Source organism: Vanessa cardui, chromosome 2, assembly GCF_905220365.1.
Source record: "Vanessa cardui chromosome 2, ilVanCard2.1, whole genome shotgun sequence".
NCBI classification, from domain to species: domain Eukaryota; kingdom Metazoa; phylum Arthropoda; class Insecta; order Lepidoptera; family Nymphalidae; genus Vanessa; species Vanessa cardui.
The window spans coordinates 4,080,873-4,102,536 of NC_061124.1; the positions used below are offsets into that span (position 1 = coordinate 4,080,873).

The window sequence follows — 21,664 nt, forward strand, 5'->3', positions numbered from 1 at the left end:
ACACGATCGAGAATAAAAAAATATACGTAGGTATGGCACTGTCATTAATAATAAAACAAATCGGAACACTTACATGCAAAAACACGTTTTGCTTGATGTCGCGTTCAACTTTCTGAACTTGTCCAACGTCGCCTAATGCAATCTGCAAAAAAATGATTATTTTTGTAAAAAGTGTCAATTTAAATATATAAAAAAGCTTCTAGTAAAAAACCCTTACGTTGTCATAAGCCTTGCAACATCTCACAGTCATACCGGGCGTGATAATATCAGATAGATACTGAGCGTATTCGTCTTCCGACGCAAAGCAACTTCGCCAGCGGTACGGTATTTGTTTTTTCTCTTGCTTCGATGTTGTGGGTTTGATCTCGAATACCGTATCATCCATCCCTTGTAGTGGTAGCTCTAATAAATATGCCACTAGGGACTCCACTGACGGTAAACTCGTACCACCTAAAAGTATGAAAGTAAATAGTCATATAATGAAGTAGCCTTTCAAAATTAAATATATACAGGTCAATCATAAATAAAAAGTCTCAATTGATGAACAAGAAAAATCTGTTTATATAGAAAATATTATACCCAAGGACTGTATAGCTGCATATATAGCGTGTCTTGAAAATCCCATTTCTATCACTTGTTGAACTTGAGCCGAGTTTGCCCAAGTATTGAGATCTTTTCGAGCTAAAAATAATAATTATAAAAGTTAGATATAGAAGGTTTCATCATAACATTAAAATTTTAAATTGTCTTTAGCCATGATTCTGATACTTACAAAGTGACGCAGTACTTGTTGAAGGTCCCATTGACACTTGCATAACGTTACTCTTGTCTATGATAGGTATCTCTGGTGGGGAGTCGTAATCTTTGTCATCTCCTGCAAATAGGCATTTTCAAAATCAAAAAAAAAAAATCCGTATAAGTCAGCTGTACTTAAATTGCTACTTTTTTATGTGTAGAAAATATTTCTAGTTTACCTGCAACATGGGCTGCTAACTGCTGGACAATCGTCAGAGCAGCAGCTGCGAGATCCTTTGGGGAATGAGTTGCAGCCAGCGGACTTGGGCGAGTAGCGAGCGCAAGTAAACGCCTCAGTAAAGTGCCTTCTGTTCCCAGCACGTTTGTTCCTCTATCTAACGAGCCTGCAACTATTAAAAATAAATCGTTAAATTATTAATTTATTAATAAAACGAATAACAAATATGTATTAAAAAAAAGACATAACAAAATAATGAAATCCTCTTACTAAGTTAAATATATCATTTGATTTTTTAAATTTTTCGTTTAACACTCAAAGCACTAACCTCCGTTATCCGGTGGTTGCATTAATACTTTTCGCAGGCGAGTCCGTGTCGTTAGCAATCCTCTTACAGCACACAACGTTAATAATTCCATCTGCTGACGTCTAAGACCATAGACATCCACTTCAGCTGTAAAAAAAACATGTTTTACTTATACAATATTTATTTATAAATTCGTCATTAAATTTTTTTGCAAAAGAGATTGAAAAGCTTTGTCTTATCGTCTTCGTATCTGAGTAAATTTTTATATCTATGTATCATTTGTTTTAAAGTTATATAATAAGAAATAATACCAGGCAAGTGATGTGGATGCATCGGCGAAGCTTGCGGCCCCGCTCCGAGTAATGCGGCGCACACTCGCAGAGCGCTCTCTCCTCCACCGAGCGCTTGAGCCAAACGCTCACATTCCACGCTTTGGATGCTATTCAGATCACACTGGAAAAATAATTTTAGATTTAACATTCAACACTTTCAGTCATCTCTCAATTCAAGTTTGATAATTTAAATTATCATTTATACAACTTATATAACAGTTTTCTTTCAAGATAATTTATAAACAAGGTTTTCATTTGCTTAAACTATTAATGTTAAATTAATTTAATGCCCTCCCGTTGATATATAGATAGTTATTCTTAATAGAATACATTAATTGCTTAAATAAATAAATAAATAAATATGAGACAACATCACATACATTACTCTGATCCCAATGTAAGTAGCTGAAGCACTTGTGTTATGGAAATCAGAAGTAACGACAGTACCACAAACACCCAGACCCAAGACAACATAGAAAAATAAAGATTATCTACATCGACTCGGCCGGGAATCGAACCCGGGACCTCAGAGTGGCGTACCCATCAAAACCGGTGTACACACCACTCGACCACGGAGGTCGTCAAAATCATTATTTCGTTTAAATCATTATTATATATATCATATATATACCTTGGTAGTAGTATTATCATCGTGAACCAAAGTGATCTTCGCTCGAGGCGACAGCTGAGTGACAACGGCGTTACGTGGCGGAGAGCCCGCACACACACGCTGGCCCAGTCTGATCCGCCATTCCATTCCACCTATCACACCTAGACCTCCAGCTGAAAACATGTTTTACTAGCTTTTGCCCACGACTTCGTTCGCGTGGACTTCAGGTTCGTCCCGTCTAGTCTAGTAATCGCTTAAAATCGCTTCGTAAATAAGTCATTATTTCTCGTACAAAGAAAAGGATAAAAAATGCGCAAAAAATGTGTTTTTTTACGACCTCATATTAGAAACCTCAAAAATTGTAGCCTAGTGTTATTCTGATGTATAAGCTATATTGTGGTAAAGTTTCATTCAAATCCATTCAGTAGTTTTTACGTGAAAGAGTAACAAACATCCATACATCCATACATACAAACTTTCGCCTTTATAATAGTAAGTAGGATTATTGTATAAATCAAATAAAAATACAAAAAAATTAGCTTAAATTATTTAAATGTATATAACATATATTTACAGTTTATGCGTGCTTACCTATTAAACAACTATTTAGAGATGGTGGTGATGGTTTAATAGTTTGCGTTAAGTCTTGACTCGTATGTGGCCACCAATGCCAATCATTTGTAATCTGTAAGAAAATCATATAGATACTTCTTGCGAAATCATATTCCGTAATAAAATTTTACAAAGCACAGTATTGAAGTAATCTACAATAAAATATGTTCCAAGCCCCCTCCTTAATGGGAGAGGAGGCCTTAACCCAGCAGTGGGTAATTTACAGGCTGTTACTTTTACTTTTCTACACTAAAATTAAATTAAAAATACGAGTAGACAGTATAACATGTGTACAAAAACGCACATAATCGACAGATCCTATATCCGTGCGTACAATGTCACACAACATACAGTGAATTTATTATACTGTAATTTAAATGATTTTATGCACGATAAAGAGTTAGAGTCGAGATGGCCCAGTGGTTAGAACGCGTGCATCTTAACCGATGATTGCGGGTTCAAACCCCAGCAAGCACCGCTGATTCAGTCTTTATAATTCATCTCGTGCTCAGCGGTGAAGGAAAACATCGTGAGGAAACCTGCATGTGACAATTTTCATAGAAATTCTGCCACATGTGTATTCCACCAACCCGCATTGGAACAGCGTGGTAGAATATGTTCCAAAACCTTCTCCTCAAAGGGAGAGAAGGCCTTTAGCCCAGCAGTGGGAATTTACAGGCTGTTGTTGTTGTTGTATGCACGTTAATACTTCTTATAGTGGGAACCTATTTACCATCTGTGCCGCAAGTTGTAATTTTTCCAGCAAAAGCGCTGTTATTGGTCCGTTCCACTGCGGAGCGGCGTGCAGCTGCCTAACGAGGTTAATGATGGCGGCACAAGTCGCCCCCGTGTAGCTCGCCGTGGCCGGGGCACGCCATCTGTTATCTAAATGTATATATATTTTTAATAATCTCTCCAAATCACATTAATTATTTGAAGGAAAAGAAAATATACGAAGATCAATACTGCGTTTCTAATTAAATCCTTTGCAACTGGTGCATTAAATCTTACTAAAATTATGAATATAAAAGGTTTTATGTTTGTTTACTCAATGACGTGCGAAATTGACGATTTAAAATAAAGATTTATCATGAATAAAGGCTTCTCAATATTGATTTGAAAAATATATCATAAATAAATGGACAATTATTGTTTGTACTGTTCAATACATACCCACTTCCTCTTCGTCAATGGCCGCCGGACAGCCAACTGTCACAGCGTGCGTATAAGCTCTCAACGCTGGATCAGCTGCGTGGGTTTCCAGCCACAGTCTTCCAGCTAGTGCTATAAGTTGCGCTGCCACCGTACGACGCCACTCCGCGGGACCAGTATGCTCAGTTAATACTCGACGTAAAAGCCAAAGTGCCTGAATCTGCAATGATAAAATATTTATTTTAATAAGAGCCTCCTCTTAAGAAATAAGTCTTCAATAGAAGGATATGAATCCGCTGACTTTACTCAGGCTGGTTTTGCTTTACTAACGTACAATAAGTTGCCATATAAAATTATATAATTAATAGAGAGGGTAAAGACCGACCTGTAAGTATACGAGATCCTGTGAAATAGGTCTATCCGTAGAAGAGATGATGCTGTAACAGAGCTCGAACCATGAATCTGTACACAGGGAAATCCTTATTTCAGGACTCTGGGCACTCGCTGAAACATTAAAGAATTACTTTTTAGGTAAAGAAAACAAACAAAAATGTTAATACCAAAAGGCGGTTGTGTGTATCCAAATACCTCTCAAGAGCGCGAGTGCCGTATGTGTGTGCGCGGCGAAGGCTGTGGGCGGCGGGTACACGTGTGCGTGCGCGAGCGCCAGCAGTCTGCGTTGCAGCGCCGCCACGTTACGCCGTGCGGCAGCTCCCGGCGCCGGCGCGCGCCCCGCGCCCGCGCACAGGGCACGCACCGCGCACGTGCACGACGAGCGCACCTCACTCACTGGCCACCACTCGACGGTATTCTCCACTAACATATCAAATATTTGAAAGAATTATAAGAAAGTATTAGGCCCCAGAATATGATAGATTGTTATGTCACTTTTCAGTTGAGAAGTCAATCGTTTCCTAATAAGCTGACGTCCGTTATCGCAAACGAACGTCTCAAGATCAAGATGAGACAAATCTTTTCAAAAGCATACGACCTGAGTATGGATCGGATTGCTTGGACTTAAAAAGCGCTATATCGCAAGGCCGGTAGGTGATATCATATGGTATATGATCTTCAATATATGTAGTCTATATTTTATACCTATACAGGGACAGTTCGCTAAAGAAACTTTAATTCATTTCTATTATACCATTTCCTTGCACGGTTTCGTCCACGGATGGCGGAGGTGATGGGGAGCGCGCTAGCTTGAGATCATATTTGCCCTCTTTGCCCATGCGGTACGAGTTGGTGCCTCCTGCATCCCACGCGACGCGCACCCAGCCGTCTTCTCCGAGTTCCCCAATTACGCGACCTTCACCGCCGGGTACTCCATCCTGTTAAAATTCAAATTATTTATATTTTGGTTTATATGAAAATACCAAACCATGCTTATTACATGATAATTTTTTTACCTGGTCTCCCCATTTCCAGTCCTTTCCACGGACTACTCGAGTGCCAATTTTCATAAGCGAAGCGAGTTCTGGTCCCGATAATGACGCACCTCTAGCTCTAGCTCCAAGTCTTTCATCCTCATAGATGATCAAACACTCCGCTTGATAAAAAAAAAACTCCGTTTAATACCTATTTCTTTTTTTAAAGACATGAATCTGTTTTATTAAAAAAAAATGTATACTTACATTTGGATCTAATGCCGTTACAAATAAGAGAAGAATGTTGAGAGGTATCACCCCCGATCTGTTTCAGAAGAGTTAAACAAGAACTCAAGGCCCCACCATTAATTAGCTGTTCTAATTCTGGACCTTGACACCCTTCAATAAGTAATGATAGAAGCGCTATTAAAAACCTAAAACAATAATTAAAAAATAAAAAGACAATGTGTTAAGATGATGACAATTTTAAAAGTATTTCTCGTTGCATACCTAGCTCTTGACGGCCTATTTAATAATGCGTGGGCTCCATAGTTTGCACTCATTTTCAATGGTAATGGTTGGTTTTGTTCACCCTCTAGGACTCTCGCTTTAAGCTCTATAAGGACGTAATCCATTAACTTAGACCGTTCTAACAGTACCATGTATTTCAAGTAGGGTATCACAGATTCAATGCCATTCAGAGGCATAGTTAACGGTATCGAAGGTTTTATTGGAGCATTCGGTACGGAATCTGCAATTGACGCTCCCAGTAAACCAGAAAGTGCAGCATATTTTATACTTTCGGACATAGTTTGAGTTGAATGAAGAATGTTATTAATCACGGAATAACCGGTTTTTCTTATATCTGCTCTTTGAACCTGAAATTGGTAAATTTTAAATAAGCAACCCTTAATATTATATGACCAATCTATTGTTTAAGAACTTTGTTTTATATTTACCTGACAGTACAAAGCTCGTCTTAAAATATCAATATCACATGGTTCTTCAGTCATAACAAAGTCGATTATTGAAGAGGTTAAGTTTTGCTGTTCCGGAGTCACTTGTTCTAACATCCAATATAAATCTAAAAATCATAGAAAATGTTTTGCTAACTTGAAGCATTCACGAATGGGACAATAATCTATCTTACACTATAATACTAAATAGAGATTACGTCATACTCAATAAAAAAGCAGACCCATAACCTCATCTAATTCAATATATAAGCAAATTGTTTAATTACAGAGTTTATCATTTTAATATGTTTTACCTTTCTCCTCGCAAGCAAGCTTAGCTACCCAAGCATTTACAAATTTATTTCTCTCCGAATTATCATCATCTTTTTCTTCATCGGCAACTAGAAGTTCGTTCTTTAAATCGTCAGCCAGAAGCAATACTTGTTTCTCACTCTCCAGCGACTCTTTAAGGACTGAATTGTCTGTCATTTCATTTATCGAACTTAACGAAATTTCGTTCGTAGGAGTTTTGTCGTCGTCTTTGTCTAGCACGTCATCTCTCTCTGTCACCTTTAAATCACTACGACCCTCGTGTCTCATATCATCATAATTACACGCGTTTTTTAAGTCTTTCTCGAGTAGTTTATCTTTAATTTTCAATTTAGTTTTAGTTTGTATATTGTAAGTGTCTTTCGAAGCAAGATCACCCGCACACTCCAAATTAACGTTAACTTTCGGTGGTTCAATAATAATTGTTTGAGTTTCTTCTGGTTTACAACTTTGATTTCCAATCGTAGACTTAATAAGCAGCGCATCTCCTTGCAACAGACTGCCTGTAGCTTTAAGCATACTTTTGCTTAAGCTGTTTTGTCTATTCCTCAAATCTTTCGTTGTTTCAAAACTAGCAAACATATAAAATATTACTAGTTTCATTCTTTAAAAAAAATCTTTAAACTCATTGTTTACAATACAACTTACCACTTATTAAAGGTAGGCGACTTTGCCATTCGCATGACCTTCTGGAATATTCTCTTGGCAGTTGGCGCACGTCGTGACGGTGGTCGCAGCTGCAATGCCGTCACTGCTGGCGAAATCGCAGCGCGGACTTCGTGCAAGAGAAACCTCGCCCTTTCTAAAGGCGCTGCGCATACCTAATCATATTTTACAAAAATTATGATATTGAAATATTATAGCAAGTGTGGATTTACCTTGAAAGTACTTTACAGGATTGTATAGATTATTGCAGAGCATACAATACCTCTTTGTAACCTCTAGAGAGCTGTTGTCGAGTCCGCATTAGAGTCCATTTACTCTGTTGCACAGCTTTTACGATCTCGGACATCGCAGGAGACAGTTTTACTTCACCTTTTTCCATCTCTACAATACAAAAAAATAAGTCTAGTTTATTCTTTCTTTTATTGTTAACTTAACTTCTAGAATGTATTAATGATGTTTACCAGCAGTAGCAGTGGCCAACGCGTGCTCTTTTAATCCAGCGTGATACAAAAGCGCTGCCAGTAGGGCACGCCTTAATTCTTCAAGAGGGTGTTCTGGCGGAAAGTGGGGCGCACAACCTTCGCGGCGTTCACATGCCCACCATAGATGAAGTGCTAAGGGATCCTAAAATATATTTCGATGCTTTTAATAAAAGTGTTTGAATATATTACCTAACATGTTGCACACTTCTAGAGTCTAGACACTATCAGTATTACTTATAAATATTATTTCGAGTTTAATTAATTGGTCAATGTTGTCTTCCTGCGAATGTCAAATTAATGATGATAAAAAGATACAGATAATTATTTAACTAAACACCTGAGAAATAACGTATATTTAAGATAATTATAAAGATAAATAAATTATAAAGATGTATATTCAATACAAACCAGAAAATGGTTTAATGGCTTGTAAAATATATTAATGTGTATGTTTTATTATAAAAAGAAATAAATAAATAAAAAAAAAAAAAGAAAATAGTTGATATTTTTGTCTAAGGTAATATTGAGAATATATTTTTTTCAAAATCCGAATATAACTTACGTGTAATTTAGGTTCAGCCAAAGCAAACAGCAAGGAGTCGGCTCGTGCCGTCGACATCGTCACGTTGACCTTGGGCGCGCGTGTGGCGCGGGCCGGCGGCGGGTGCAGCGCGTTGGACAGGTGCGTCGTGTAGGACACGTGGGGCGTATCGCTCGCAGGGCTGTTGCCGCCCGTCGAAGAGCCACTGCGAGCCTCAGCCTTCTCTTCTTCAAACGGGTTTGCGGGTTGGGATGTCTGCGAAATATCATTTCTACAAGTATTAACACATACACGAGAAATCTAACCACATGATTATATTCCTAGGTATCGACAAGCTAGTAGTAGTGAAAAATGCGTCTTACGATGTAGTCTATTTTCTATTTTTGAGTCTAATAAAGAACGTTAATGACATTATAAGTATGAGTCGGAACATACCATGAGTCCGCCTCTAAGGAACACAGCAGCAGCGTATGGCGCAGCTTCTCTCTCAACTTGCTGTACGGGTAAAGATCGCGCCAAACGCAGTCCGCATTGCGCTAAGCCAAGAGCCAAGTGAAACGCGCACGATGAGAGAATGTGATGTGCTCGGAGACTCGATGTGCTTTCCTATAAAGTTGACAAATGTTCACAAGTGTTAAAAAAACTATAATTTATATTAACAAAATAGATTTTGTTAATAACATTGAAACTATAAATTAAGAACTACTTGAATTGGGCATTTCCATAAAATATTTTGGTTTAATTAAATCCCATGATCTAATCGGCGGAACACCTAATAAATCTTAATCGAAGATCACGGGGTCAAAGTGACGCAAGCCTAACTACATAAGATTTTGTTTGCTAAATTTGTATTTACTCATAAGCTCAATGGTGAAGGAATTGGGAATAAAGCCAACATTATCAAACAAAATACATTGCATATAATACTTGCATTACACGATCACTAATCATTTTAAACGAAACCTTTCAGAGTGTCACTCACGTTGCACTTGTGGCTGTAGACCTGGCTGGCGTACATGCCGACGCACTTGTCGGTGACGCGCGCCAGGTAGGCGGCGTGCGGCTCGACGCTGAGCGCGGCCGTGGCGTCGGCGCCGCGCAGCTTGCGGACCAGCTCCACCGTGCTGGCGTTCTCGCACTCGAAGTTCTCCACGTCGAACACGTGCCCGGCTATCACTATCCACGACCCGCCCTCTTTCGTGTGGTTTTGTAGGTCACACCTTTGCAAACAATGAAACATTTAATACTTACACTTGGTGGTAGGGCTTTGTGCGAGCCCGTCTGGGTAGGTACCACCCACTCATCAGTTATTCTACCGCCAAATAACAGTACTCAGTATTGTTGTGTTCCGGTTTGAAGGGTGAGTGAGCCAGTGTAACTACAGGCACAAGGGACATAACATCTTAGTTCCCAAGGTTAGTGGCGCAGTGACGATGTAAGGAATAGTTAATATTTCTCACAGCGTCATTGTCTATGGGTGATGGTGACCACTTACCATCAGGTGGCCCATATGCTCGTCCGCCAACCTATACCATAAAAAAAAAAACCTTCCCAGTTGTAGACACTTTTTCTGTTATAACTGTTAGACAACAAATCTCCAAGGTCAATGTTCATTTAATACTTACTTCCGTATAATACTGCTATTCAGCTGATGTCTCCTGGAAACTAAACCGGGCCATCCTAACAGATCCGAGTCCAACTTAGCTGCAGAGGGCAAAGTTCGAGCCGCCTCGTCACAGGCTCGGACGATCTTCACGAGCGCTGCAGTGCAGTCGGTGAGCGCGATAGCAGATCGAGCCGCACACGCAACCACCCACACAGCTAACTCACTCATCACGCGACCTATCAAAACATTTATTTATTTATATACTCTTTATTGCACACCAATATAGACAAATATAATAGGAGTAAAACAAAAACAAAGAAAAGAAAAATGTACAAAAAAAAAATTGTAAAACAGCGATCTCTTCCAGGCAACCTTTGGTAGAGGAGAGAGATAGGATGGTATGGGTGTACAAATTATTTAATACATAAAAAAAATAGATACCATATATATATGTATACATACGATACATAAACAAATATTCCATAAATATATAATAATATTATATACATACACATTATAATTATATACATTAACATACTATAGATACTTACATAATAAATAAAATATTTAATTGCAGTATTTCTTCATGAAGCAAGATAGTGCTCTTTTACCTTTTTTTTTTCAAACATTTTGAATACAATACGAATACCTCTAATCGTTGTGCGTAATTGACTGTTTAGATGTAAAAAGTTACATATAATTTGTAAGTAAACACAGTATTATGAAGTAACTTTATCAAAAAATATATATATCTTTTATAACTTATAATAGCCCGAAACTATGAGACGAATGAAACTAACCAACAATATCAGCACCAATGAGATCGCAGAGCGCGACAAGCTGCGTGTTGTCGGCCCTGTGCACGGCGCGGGCGAAGTAGCCGAGCGTGGAGTGCACGTGCTCAGCGAGTAGCGACGCGTACTGCGCGAGCAGCGAGCGCACGCCGCCGCGGCTGGCGCGCCCGCCCCGGGACCACATCGCTTCGCTGAACAGCAGCCTACGAATATGACGAATTTAGTCATACCGACATAAACAAAAAAAAACAAACAAACAACAGCCTGTAAATTCCCACTGCTGGGCTATAGGCCTCCTCTCCATTTGAGGAGAAGGTTTGGAACATATTCCACCACGCTGTTCCAATGCGGGTTGGTGTAATACACATGTGGCAGAATTTCTATGAAATTTGTCACATGCAGGTTTCCTCACGATGTTTTCCTTCACCGCTAAGCACGAGATGAATTATAAAGATAAATTAAGCACATGAATCAGTGGTGCCTGCCTGGGTTTGAACCCGCAACCATCGGTTAAGATGCACGCGTTCAAACTACTGGGCCATCTCGACTCGCTACCGACATGCTTTCAATAAACTTATACAATAATTGGGAAATTTTACCAAAAAAATAACTTCATATAAACATACTATTAGATTATAAAAATTATTGACTATACATTTTTTTTTTGTATTTCAATCGTACGAGTTTTTTCATGACAAACAGACGGTCAAGTAGAATTTATAATATATTAATGTCAGAAATTGCTGACTTAGGCTTTGTAATAGTTATACACATTGGCGTCCGACGATAAACGTCTTAAAAACTCAACCGATCATCATGAGATTTTTCATTCTTTTTCTCATTCAATATTATAAATGACGAAAGTGAAATCGGAATTGTCAATGAAACATATTATGTTAATATTCTGTTTATAACATTTTTATTACACGTACCTTTGAAATCTTATCAGGAGATCACAACTCGGACTGACTGTATCGTGTCCTTTAAGATCATCCGTCTTACTCGTATCGCCGTTCATAATAGAATTTATGTGCATTTGAGTTTGACAACTCGTATTGCGAATCAAATGCTTCACCTAAAACCATATTAACATATTACAAAATATATATGTTTCAGTTTAAGGCATATACATTTTAAGTATTAACAAATACATACTAAATGCATTAAAGGAACAGAGGCACCGTTTTCGCAGACATTTGCATTATTGCTTATTTGGTAGTCATCAGTATAGGTCGCTGGAACAAAATCATTATTAAATAAATACACGTAAAAATAAATCGATAAATCAAATTGTATATTATCTGTATTACCTTGAACATTTTCGCTATCGTCAGACATCGTTGTCGTGGGCGGACCACGCTGTCCCGTCACTATATCAATTTGATCATATTCACTAAAAAAATTAATAAAAATTAATTCAGTACTGACAATAAATATATCTGTTTATCGAATCATTTTGACGTGACAACGTCTTATAAATTGGTTTGCCGGGTGACACTTCAAGAAACTGCGTTACGCTCCGCTCACGTTATGCGCTCACAATGAGAGCGAGTGAGAGGCACGCGTCCCTTCCACTCGGGCATGGTTAGCCCGCCTAAGAGCGAGAGAGACAGACATAAAAAGCCGTTGTTTTTGAATTTAATTAAATAAATGTTTTAAATTGTTACTATTATTTCATCCTCCTTCCTACTATACGAATGAACATTCACATTAAAATTATTTTACCACTCAAAGTCGTTGTCACGTAAAACTTTCGCCCGTATACCGACTTTACAGGCAACAGGTAATTTTTTAAAATACATACTCGTCCAGTTGTAAATGATTATAAGAATCGGAAGACTGCGTTTGGAGGGCGTTTCGTAGCGCGTCACGCAGACCTCCCCCTCCCAATAGCGACCAAACAAGCAGTTCCGTCATAAACCTTGCCCCTGTGCTCGCCGGTGCTGATCCTATATTTAACAAAAAATATGTAAGAATAAAGACAAAACTCTTGAAACTAAATTTAAAATTAATTCGTTTCGAAAATAAAGAACATAAATAGCGTTTCAAGACAGCTAAATTCTGGCCTGTAGTTATATGTACTTTGCCTAACTCTTCTGTTAAATTCTAGGTGACATCGAGAAGACGAAGCACGAGATCGTATATATTACAGATACAACCAACACATGATAGAGAGGCTAAAGCAATAAAATTGCTGAAAGGACATTTTGGAATGCAATGGCATTTTTGATCGACCTTGACTGAGTAATAAATACTGCAGATTGCCAATTTAGTTACCTATTATGATAAAAAAACACATAACAAGTTGGAAACGAAAATCAGAGTAAAAATAAAAAGCAAAGTAAACTAACAGCCTGTACATTTCCCACTGCTGAGATAAGGCCTCCTCTTCCATTAAGGTGAGGTTTTGGAACAGATTCCACCACGCTGTACCAATGCGGGTTGGTGGAACGCACATGTGGCAGAATTTCGATGAAATTATATACATGCAGGTTTCCTCACGATGCTTTCCTTTACCGCCGAGCACGAGATGAATTATAAACACAAATTAAGCACATATATATATAGTGGTGGTTGTCTGGGTTTGAACCCGCAATCATCGTTTATGATGCACGCGTTCTAACCACTGGGCTAACTACATCCAATACCTTGCGGTAGTAAAGCTATGAGGTGCTGAGCCCGTATCTGCGGCGTGGGTAGTAATATCGGCCAGGCGGCGGCCAAGGCCTTGCGGGCGGCGGCGGCGGCGCACGGGCCCGCCCTGCCCTCCACGAGCGACACGAGAGCGGAGTGCACGCCGCTACACCACGCCCGCCCGTCTGAATCTGCTTCAACTATATCATTGCCCCGCGCACATTGCCAAGCATGTACCTGAAATAAGACAAAATAATTAATAATAAATAAATATGGGACAACATCAGATACATTACTCTGATCCCAATGTAAGTAACTAAAGCACTTGTGTTATGGAAAATCAGAAGTAACGACGGTACCACAAACACAAAGACCCAAGACAACATAGAAAACTAATGAATTTTCTACATCGACTCGGCCGGGAATCGAACCCGGGACCTCGGAGTGGCGTACCCATGAAAACCGGTGTACATACTATTCGACCGCGGAGGTCGTCAAAACAAAATACATATTAATTTCTATATGAGAGTTAATACAATGGGATATAATTACAAATAAGGTTTTAATAAGTGATCTTAACTATAGATTGTGGAGTCTCTAATTAAATGCTGTAATAATTGCTTTAGTGATGTTCAATATTAAATATATACTGTGAATGGGACCGATTTCAGACACATTCCATTCTTTAGAGCAGATTAGACAATTTTAGACATATTACTGTATATACAAATATATGTTTAGACACAAGTATAGTACGACACAACTTAGATGTCGCATCAGTAAAATTCGTAAAACCGATCACATCCGAATTGAATACACTATGCCAAATTACCAATATTTATTGCTCATGCAAATTTGATCTTTGCGCAAACGTAATAACTTGTAATATCACATGACCTAATATATTCGTCAATTTGACGCGTCGATTTACATGCACTTGCTTTCTCTGACGCGTGAATCTATAGCGACGAATAGCGTCGAATGGCGCGATAGGGAGCTATTTCTACTGGTTGTGTAAATCGGCAGTAATCGGTTTTATTTTCATTCCATTGCATTTTCCGATGCTACATCTAATTTGTGTCGTACTATACACACTGAATTTCTCGCTCTTCTCTGGCATAACTTGAAAGCGCTAAGTATCATATTTAAATACATTAAGTAATATCAGATATTTTGAGCGGCACTTACTTGTAGCCTAAGGAGATTCAAACACGATATTGCTAAACATTCATTATCATTCATATTAGCACTACCGCTTTGTTCCACAACTATTCTTAACAGTCTCTCTAAAAATCTGAAACAAGCAAAATTCATCATATAATAAGTATTAAATAAGTTTACATGGTAAATTGCAGAACTACTTACTTAAATGTGTTATCGGACAAATCGATAACAAAAGGCAGAGATGACGGCAGATCTCTAGGGTTTTCTTGGCTCCAAGCAAATATTTGTGTTGGTCCGCTTGCCACACCTATAATCAAGATAAAAATAATAACTTAACTATAAAAAAAATCCTAATACTTCCCTCTTCTACCAATCTTGACACTTATTACATATCGCACATTTTACTCGCACGACATGTTTCACTCACACATGTGAGTCACATAATTTATACCGATTCATATTATTTCAAATTTTATTCATGACTACTTGTTCGTTTCGTAGAATTGATGGGACGTCGTTTCTATAATAAAATTCCGCAGACATTTTTAACTTTGCCGTTTAGTAAATTCAAATCGTTTGTAAAAAATACATTGGTAGAAAAAGCATATTATTCGATACAAGATTTTATAGATGATAAAAAAGCGTGAAGTTAATACCTGTTGACTTCCAAGCAGGATACATTAATTTAAATAATTGTATTTAATAAACTGACGTTGTATTTTTTACATATTAAAAAAGAGTAACTACTGAGTTTCTTGCCGGTTCTGCTCGGAAGAATCTACTTTCCGAACCGGTGGTAGCTTTACTTAATTGTAAAATGACGATTCAAAAGTGCTTATAAAAGCCTACTTGAATAAAGTTTATTTTGATTTTGATTTTGTTACTGACTAAAAAATAAATATATTACCATTAGCTTTAAATGACGGATTAAACACTTGTAACGGTTGCGGGATAGGATTCGATATCTGCGCGCGTTCCTGTGTGCCCCACGCGTAGAGCACGCCCTCTGACGAGAGCGCGATACCGTGAGATACGCCCAGTGAAAGATCGACTATTTTTATTCCTGAAATTATGATATAACATCATATAGTCTAGTTATACAAATTAAAAAATATATGTGTTATGAAACAAATCAATCCGTACCTTGAAGCGCTTCGACGAGTTTTGGTATTTTAATAGATTCCAAATTCCCGTGTCCCAATCGATATCCATCGCCCTTACCCCATGTGTAGACTTGCCCTCTACAATGTTACACATATATAAGCTAAGTGTTTACAAAAAAAAATACAAACATACATATCTCAAGTATAATTGCAATAAAACTTGCCCGTCAGTTAGAGCGGCGTGCCAATGCTCGCCAGTGAAAACACGAGTCACTCGGAACATGGACAGCGCTGATAGCGCTCGGGGAGTCCCCGCTTCGCTGTCGCCGAACACTTGAACGGCTCCCTCCCAAGTACAACATAGGGTTTGACCTTCACCCCAACCTAGAGCAAAACAACAAGATAAATAAATAAATATGAGACAACATCACATACATTACTCTGATCCCAATGTAAGTAGCTGTAGCACTTGTGTTATGGAAATCAGAAGTAACGACGGTACCACAAACACCCAGACCCATGACAACATAGAAAACTAATGGTAATCTACATCGACTCGGCCGGGACTCGAACCCGGGACCTCAGAGTGGCGTACCCATGAAAACCGGTGTACACACCACTCGACCATATTAATAGGATCTTTTCTGAACCTGACAAGGAAAAGACTGTATATATAAAAAGTACATACCAAGTGCAACGTCAATGATCCTCTCGATGTTATGCGCGTTAAACGAAACCGGTTGCGGCGTTAGGCAGTTCTCGATGGTACCGTGCCCGAGGCGGCCGTGCGCGCCGCGGCCCCACGTGTACAGAGCGCCGCGAGATGTGATCACCGCGCTGCGATATTGGAAATTATATCATTTTTATTTCATAATAGGCTATTTGACAATGCGAAAAATAAATTGTGAATTATTGTAATCAGTGTATATTGATGTTGATGAGTTTAAAAATGGTTATTTACTAACGAAAGTTGGAAATAATACTTAATTCATTCAAAAATCAATAAATAAAAATGCAGTTTTTCAAACGTTTGTCACGTGAAGCAAAACGCTCCCGATTGGCCGGGCTTATGATGAAGTCACTTTCTTGTGAAACTTGCTTTTCTACTATATGTACCACAGATTAAAATACAGCAAAGTGACATCACCGACCCAAATGCAGCGCCATATTATCCAAGTAGCTATTTCGCGCGTTATTTAAATATGGAATTTTTAATATGATATTTTTCGGCAAATATGTACTAGAAATAAAAAAAAAACAGCTTTTACTGCGTTCCTTAACCTCTACTAAATAATATAAAATGGATTTTAAAAACCAGTCAAATAGCCTATTCATACAAGTATAGTAAGACACAAATTAGATGTAGCATCGGATAATGCAATGGAATGAAAATAAAACCGATTACTGCCGATTTAAACAACCAATAGAAATAGCTCCCTATCGCGCCATTCGACGCTATTCGTCGCTATAGATACACGCGTCAGAGAAAGCAAGAGCATGTACATCGACGCGTCAAATTGACGAATATATTAGGTCATATGATATTACAAGTTGTTACGTTTGTGCAAAGATCATATTCGCGTGAGAAATAAATATTGATGATTTGGGATAGTGTACTTAATTCGGATGTGATCGGTTTTACGAATTTTGCCGATGCGACATCTAAGTTGTGTCGTACTATAAATTGCTATGCAACTCCTTTGTGACGTAACGATGGCCTGAAGAGGCAAATAGAGCACGGGAGGTGCGAGGTGTCGTTGGGTCACCTGCAGGCGGGCCCGGCGGCGACGCGCACGGCGTCGTGGTGCGCGAGGTGGTGCAGCGGCTGCGGCGCGTCGCGCGCGGCCGTGTCGCCGTGGCCGAGGCGGCCGTCGTCGCCCGCGCCCCACGACCACGCGCCGCCGCACGACGAGCGGCACAGGTAGTGCCGCCCCGCCGGGTGGCACGACACTTGCGTTATGATCTTGTTCTCTAGACCTGCCGTGTTCGAACGCAGAAGTAGAGAACAGACTTTCAAGAATCGAATGATTTCCCGATTTGAAAGTGTTTCGATTATATAGAACATTTTTTTTATAAATATTAGACAACATCACATACATTACTCTGATACAGTACTATAAATGCCTGTAGTGGTGTATCACACTGCACTGGTCCGTGTACTTTTATTATATAAGTGTTTTTGGGAATATGTTGGTGGTGTTTCAAATAAATAAATAAATATCAATGTAAGTAGCTAAAGCACTTGTGTTATTGAAATGAATCAGAAATTACGACGGTACCACAAACACCCAGACCCAAGACAACATAGAAAACTAAAGATTATCTACATTGACTCGACCGGGAATCGAACCCGGGACCTCAGAGTGGCGTACCCATGAAAATCGGTGTACACACCACTCGACCACGGAGGTCGTACATATACATAATGTTACTCATTAACTGTACAATAACACTTTGCCTGCCATTTGTATACATTTTAAGTCAAAATTATTTAAAGTTAAAAGTACATGTTCAGTCATTGAAAACAAAATACACGTATCTTATAATAAGGTTCTAAATCCAGGGTGTCAGTAAATAACGTATGTCGCATTGTATTATGTTATTATGAGTTTATTTGGTATCCGTTACTTATTAAAATATTGTGGCTTTATTCGTATTTATATAGAACATTAGATACCTGAAAATAATAAAACATTACGTACCTGGAACAAGATGCGGTGTCATAGTATCGTAGGGCAATGTGTAAACAGCACCATCATGAGTCAATAGAAGAGCTAATTTTTCAGCGCACGCTATTTGTTGAATTCTCAAACTCCCTAGTTGCAACAGTCCGGATCCCACTGAGACGACTTCTTGGGCTGATTCTGTACACTATAAATATATAACGTATATTTAATAAACGGGAAAAGCGATTGAAAAAGTTTGATTAAACTATGAATACTAAATAATCCATGTTATGAATACATATCATACATATATTATACATTAATTAAAATATGTTTACAATTTAAGAATACTTATTTTTATTTTTAGTTAAGATTTTACTTTAATTTCAAGAATTTTTATTTCAAAAATGTACTAGTAGTTTGGTTTACATAATTTTTTCCATCAAAAAAATAATTTATATAATATAGAAAATAAAGTTAAGCTTAGTATAATAAAATATGTCACTCATATTCTCCTGTGAATGAAATCCATGCGAAATAAAAATATACTTACAGTAACGAATCCCTTTAAAGGAGGCAATAATGGAGCACCTAGTCTGTCAAGATGACAAAGCAACGCAATACCGGCCTTTCTCACACTCATCAATCCATCACCGCTCGGTATATTTAATTCTCTACAACAAGCCACAAAATATTTGAATTTATTGTTATAGTTGTTATATGTAATTCAGTTAAAATGAAAATATTCTTTATGCGTGTTGATCACTTACTTCAGATATGTTTCTATTGGATTGCTTTCAGTGTTTGGTTCGGAATTAACGATTGGGTTCGGGGCTGCGACTTTAGCCATACGCCTCAAAAATGGACCTAATGGTGCAGTACATTCTTCTAAAACAATTCTGAAAGAACCATAACACAAATATTACTTTATATAAATATGCCTTTATGGAATCCATCATCAATTCTACATATTCTATATCAATAACCATCAAGACTTTCTCACGCAAACATATATTCTTTAAAAAAATTATATTAATTAGCACCTGTTGTCTGGCTGTCGCTTTTGTTTGGGAGGCAGTGTTACAAGTACGTCAGCAGCTTTAAGAAGGGCAGGTAATTCAGCTCGACGCGCACAAAGCTCCACCCACACGCACAACGATGTGCGCCAGTCCCCTTGAGGCACATTACAACCTACTTCCCTATAATTAAAAAAAAAAATTAAATTTCATTCTTTATGACACTTAACTTTTTCTAATATAAGAAAATAACACACATACCCAGCTACAACTTGGTGTAAGAATTTCGCTGCGCTGTCAACAACCTCTGCCCATATCTTTTGCGAGCGAGGTGCTTGTTGTGCAATGGAATTCATTTGTCCACTTCCAGCATACAGCGCGGCATCTGGCAGGGCTCGCACGGCATCTAGTGCGTCTCTCAATAGCGCTGAGCAAACATCTGCGTCTTCTCCGCAGCGCCAGGCGCGACGCACGAGAGATAGAGCGAGTCGTAAGGCTGCACGAGCGCCTACTCGGGCTAGCCCGAATGCACTAAGAAACATATGTAAACATATTATACAAGTTATGTTTTTTTTTAATGAAAACTAAAATCTACGAAAACCAATCCACTATACATAAATAGTTCGCCAATTTCACCTAAACCAAATGAGATAGTAATTTCAATACCTCATAAAATATGGTAAAGAGCTTTGAAAGTATTTGTTTGTATAGCCAATTTGTTAAATAACTGTTATTATAAACCACGAATAAGGAGTAAATAATTTAACAAAGCATGTCACAATTTGTCTTTTTGGCATTTCCACAAGTATAAACATTTTTATTATTAGCTTTTGCCCTACCTAATAAGTAAAAAGCCGAAAGAGACAAAAAAATTAGGTATGAGATGAATTTTATTTATCCAAACAGGCAGTAGCAATATTGACTGGCTGTAAATTCTTTTTAACACATGCTAATATTTTGTATCTATTACCTTTCAGAATCATCAGTCTGTTCTTCACTTTCTTCCGGAGCATCAGATGAAAGTTCAACCGGTTTATTTAAAGCACTTACAACATTGCTAAGTGCTCTATTACTTACACCATGAACAGGCTTTTTCTCAAGTTTTACTTTTTTAGTTTCTTTGTGGTTATTTTGATCTCTAAAAGAATAAATTGTTTATCAAGAGTTAATAATGACTAACTAATGTAATTTTAAAATAAAAAAGATAGCCAGTAGTTAGCCAGTTCTCCATATTTTTTTTTAATTAATATATTATGATTATATTAGTTTTACTTGCCTTATCACAGCTACTAGATGTCTATGGCAAAGAACAATCAAACGCCGTATTTGAGATATAAATGGACAGCTAACAGCTGTATTAATAGCTCTTACTCTTTGCTCCCATACAAGTGCTTCCATTAAACTTTGAAGACATTCAGGTCCTTTCATAAAAAATATTATCAGAATATGTTATATTTAGCCTTAGAAATAACTTTGTATTGCTAATATTTTATACATAATTACATTGAAGAAGAAAGGAAAACATTATATATAACTTTTGTTAGTTAAATAAATAGGTAAATGTTTATAAATACACCCTTACTTTACTAATAATCTGTGTATAAAATAAATATATTGTCACCTGGATCTAGTTTCCATTTGATATCATCTATAACTTGAACAGAAGGTGATGGTGCAACTATTTTAGATTGAATGGAGGCCCGTAGTTCTTCTTCAGCAGAAAGAGCGGTACAAGGTACGCATGCACAACCCGAATGAGGACCACAAAGACCGTCACAACAAGTACATGTCAAGATCTATAAGAATTGTGCCTTGTTACCAAAAAGTCAGGTGTAAATAAAAAAAAGTAGAATGAAACAAAATACAGAGCTACTTGGACTTACTCTAAGGCCGCAGTAATATTTTCCACTATCGCCAAGTTTAGCCGTAATTCCAGCACCATTGACCAATCCATTTCTAGCATCGAAATGTATTTCTCTATCTTGTAACAAGCTATTAAACATGGAACACAGAGCCTCGGGATCATGAAGAGCCTCTTGTAAGTCAGGGTTTAGCCATTTAGAGTCTAAATGTTGTTGTGGACGAAATATGAAGTCGTCCTGTTCTTCAGGGACAGACATTTTCGCAACCGGTCAGTTTAATACAGTGATAAAAGCATGACCGCATTAAATATTTTTTCAAAACCTTGAAATCATAGTGTAGCTTTTAGGAACCTGTAAAAATTACATCGTCGCACTTCTAAGAATGAATATTTTTGAGAAATTAAGCTTGATTGATTCAATCAATCGAACTCCGAAACAATCCGTCTAGTGTCACTGAATTTGTCAAACTAAAACCAGTTACGTTCCATTAC

The 21,664-nt window shown here is 37.9% G+C and overlaps 1 protein-coding gene across 1 annotated transcript in view; it reads right to left on the reverse strand.

Moving 5' to 3' along the window:
* LOC124539922 (probable E3 ubiquitin-protein ligase HERC2) overlaps window positions 1-21,629 on the reverse strand; it is a 45,559-nt gene extending 23,930 nt beyond the window's left edge. Inside the window, exons 1-48 of the mRNA XM_047117304.1 lie at window positions 21,195-21,629; window positions 20,933-21,107; window positions 20,588-20,732; window positions 20,282-20,449; window positions 19,573-19,842; window positions 19,339-19,494; window positions 19,066-19,194; window positions 18,849-18,969; window positions 18,332-18,500; window positions 17,396-17,606; window positions 16,318-16,466; window positions 15,854-16,013; window positions 15,670-15,767; window positions 15,434-15,589; window positions 14,728-14,833; window positions 14,551-14,656; window positions 13,377-13,599; window positions 12,533-12,677; window positions 12,039-12,121; window positions 11,884-11,963; window positions 11,661-11,803; window positions 10,735-10,931; window positions 9,954-10,170; window positions 9,311-9,548; window positions 8,764-8,934; window positions 8,350-8,583; window positions 7,767-7,929; window positions 7,568-7,686; window positions 7,288-7,460; window positions 6,624-7,210; window positions 6,313-6,437; window positions 5,864-6,231; window positions 5,621-5,787; window positions 5,396-5,535; window positions 5,134-5,317; window positions 4,575-4,802; window positions 4,372-4,490; window positions 4,008-4,206; window positions 3,568-3,719; window positions 2,814-2,907; window positions 2,244-2,395; window positions 1,592-1,733; window positions 1,302-1,427; window positions 975-1,145; window positions 773-874; window positions 580-681; window positions 218-450; window positions 74-142 (exon numbers count right to left, since the gene is read on the reverse strand). Coding sequence (XP_046973260.1) covers window positions 74-142; window positions 218-450; window positions 580-681; window positions 773-874; window positions 975-1,145; window positions 1,302-1,427; window positions 1,592-1,733; window positions 2,244-2,395; window positions 2,814-2,907; window positions 3,568-3,719; window positions 4,008-4,206; window positions 4,372-4,490; window positions 4,575-4,802; window positions 5,134-5,317; window positions 5,396-5,535; window positions 5,621-5,787; window positions 5,864-6,231; window positions 6,313-6,437; window positions 6,624-7,210; window positions 7,288-7,460; window positions 7,568-7,686; window positions 7,767-7,929; window positions 8,350-8,583; window positions 8,764-8,934; window positions 9,311-9,548; window positions 9,954-10,170; window positions 10,735-10,931; window positions 11,661-11,803; window positions 11,884-11,963; window positions 12,039-12,121; window positions 12,533-12,677; window positions 13,377-13,599; window positions 14,551-14,656; window positions 14,728-14,833; window positions 15,434-15,589; window positions 15,670-15,767; window positions 15,854-16,013; window positions 16,318-16,466; window positions 17,396-17,606; window positions 18,332-18,500; window positions 18,849-18,969; window positions 19,066-19,194; window positions 19,339-19,494; window positions 19,573-19,842; window positions 20,282-20,449; window positions 20,588-20,732; window positions 20,933-21,107; window positions 21,195-21,431 — 8,202 coding nt within the window. The 5' untranslated portion in view covers window positions 21,432-21,629. The remainder of the gene's footprint in view (window positions 1-73; window positions 143-217; window positions 451-579; window positions 682-772; window positions 875-974; window positions 1,146-1,301; window positions 1,428-1,591; window positions 1,734-2,243; window positions 2,396-2,813; window positions 2,908-3,567; window positions 3,720-4,007; window positions 4,207-4,371; window positions 4,491-4,574; window positions 4,803-5,133; window positions 5,318-5,395; window positions 5,536-5,620; window positions 5,788-5,863; window positions 6,232-6,312; window positions 6,438-6,623; window positions 7,211-7,287; window positions 7,461-7,567; window positions 7,687-7,766; window positions 7,930-8,349; window positions 8,584-8,763; window positions 8,935-9,310; window positions 9,549-9,953; window positions 10,171-10,734; window positions 10,932-11,660; window positions 11,804-11,883; window positions 11,964-12,038; window positions 12,122-12,532; window positions 12,678-13,376; window positions 13,600-14,550; window positions 14,657-14,727; window positions 14,834-15,433; window positions 15,590-15,669; window positions 15,768-15,853; window positions 16,014-16,317; window positions 16,467-17,395; window positions 17,607-18,331; window positions 18,501-18,848; window positions 18,970-19,065; window positions 19,195-19,338; window positions 19,495-19,572; window positions 19,843-20,281; window positions 20,450-20,587; window positions 20,733-20,932; window positions 21,108-21,194) is intronic.
* Window positions 21,630-21,664: the final 35 nt, after the last annotated feature.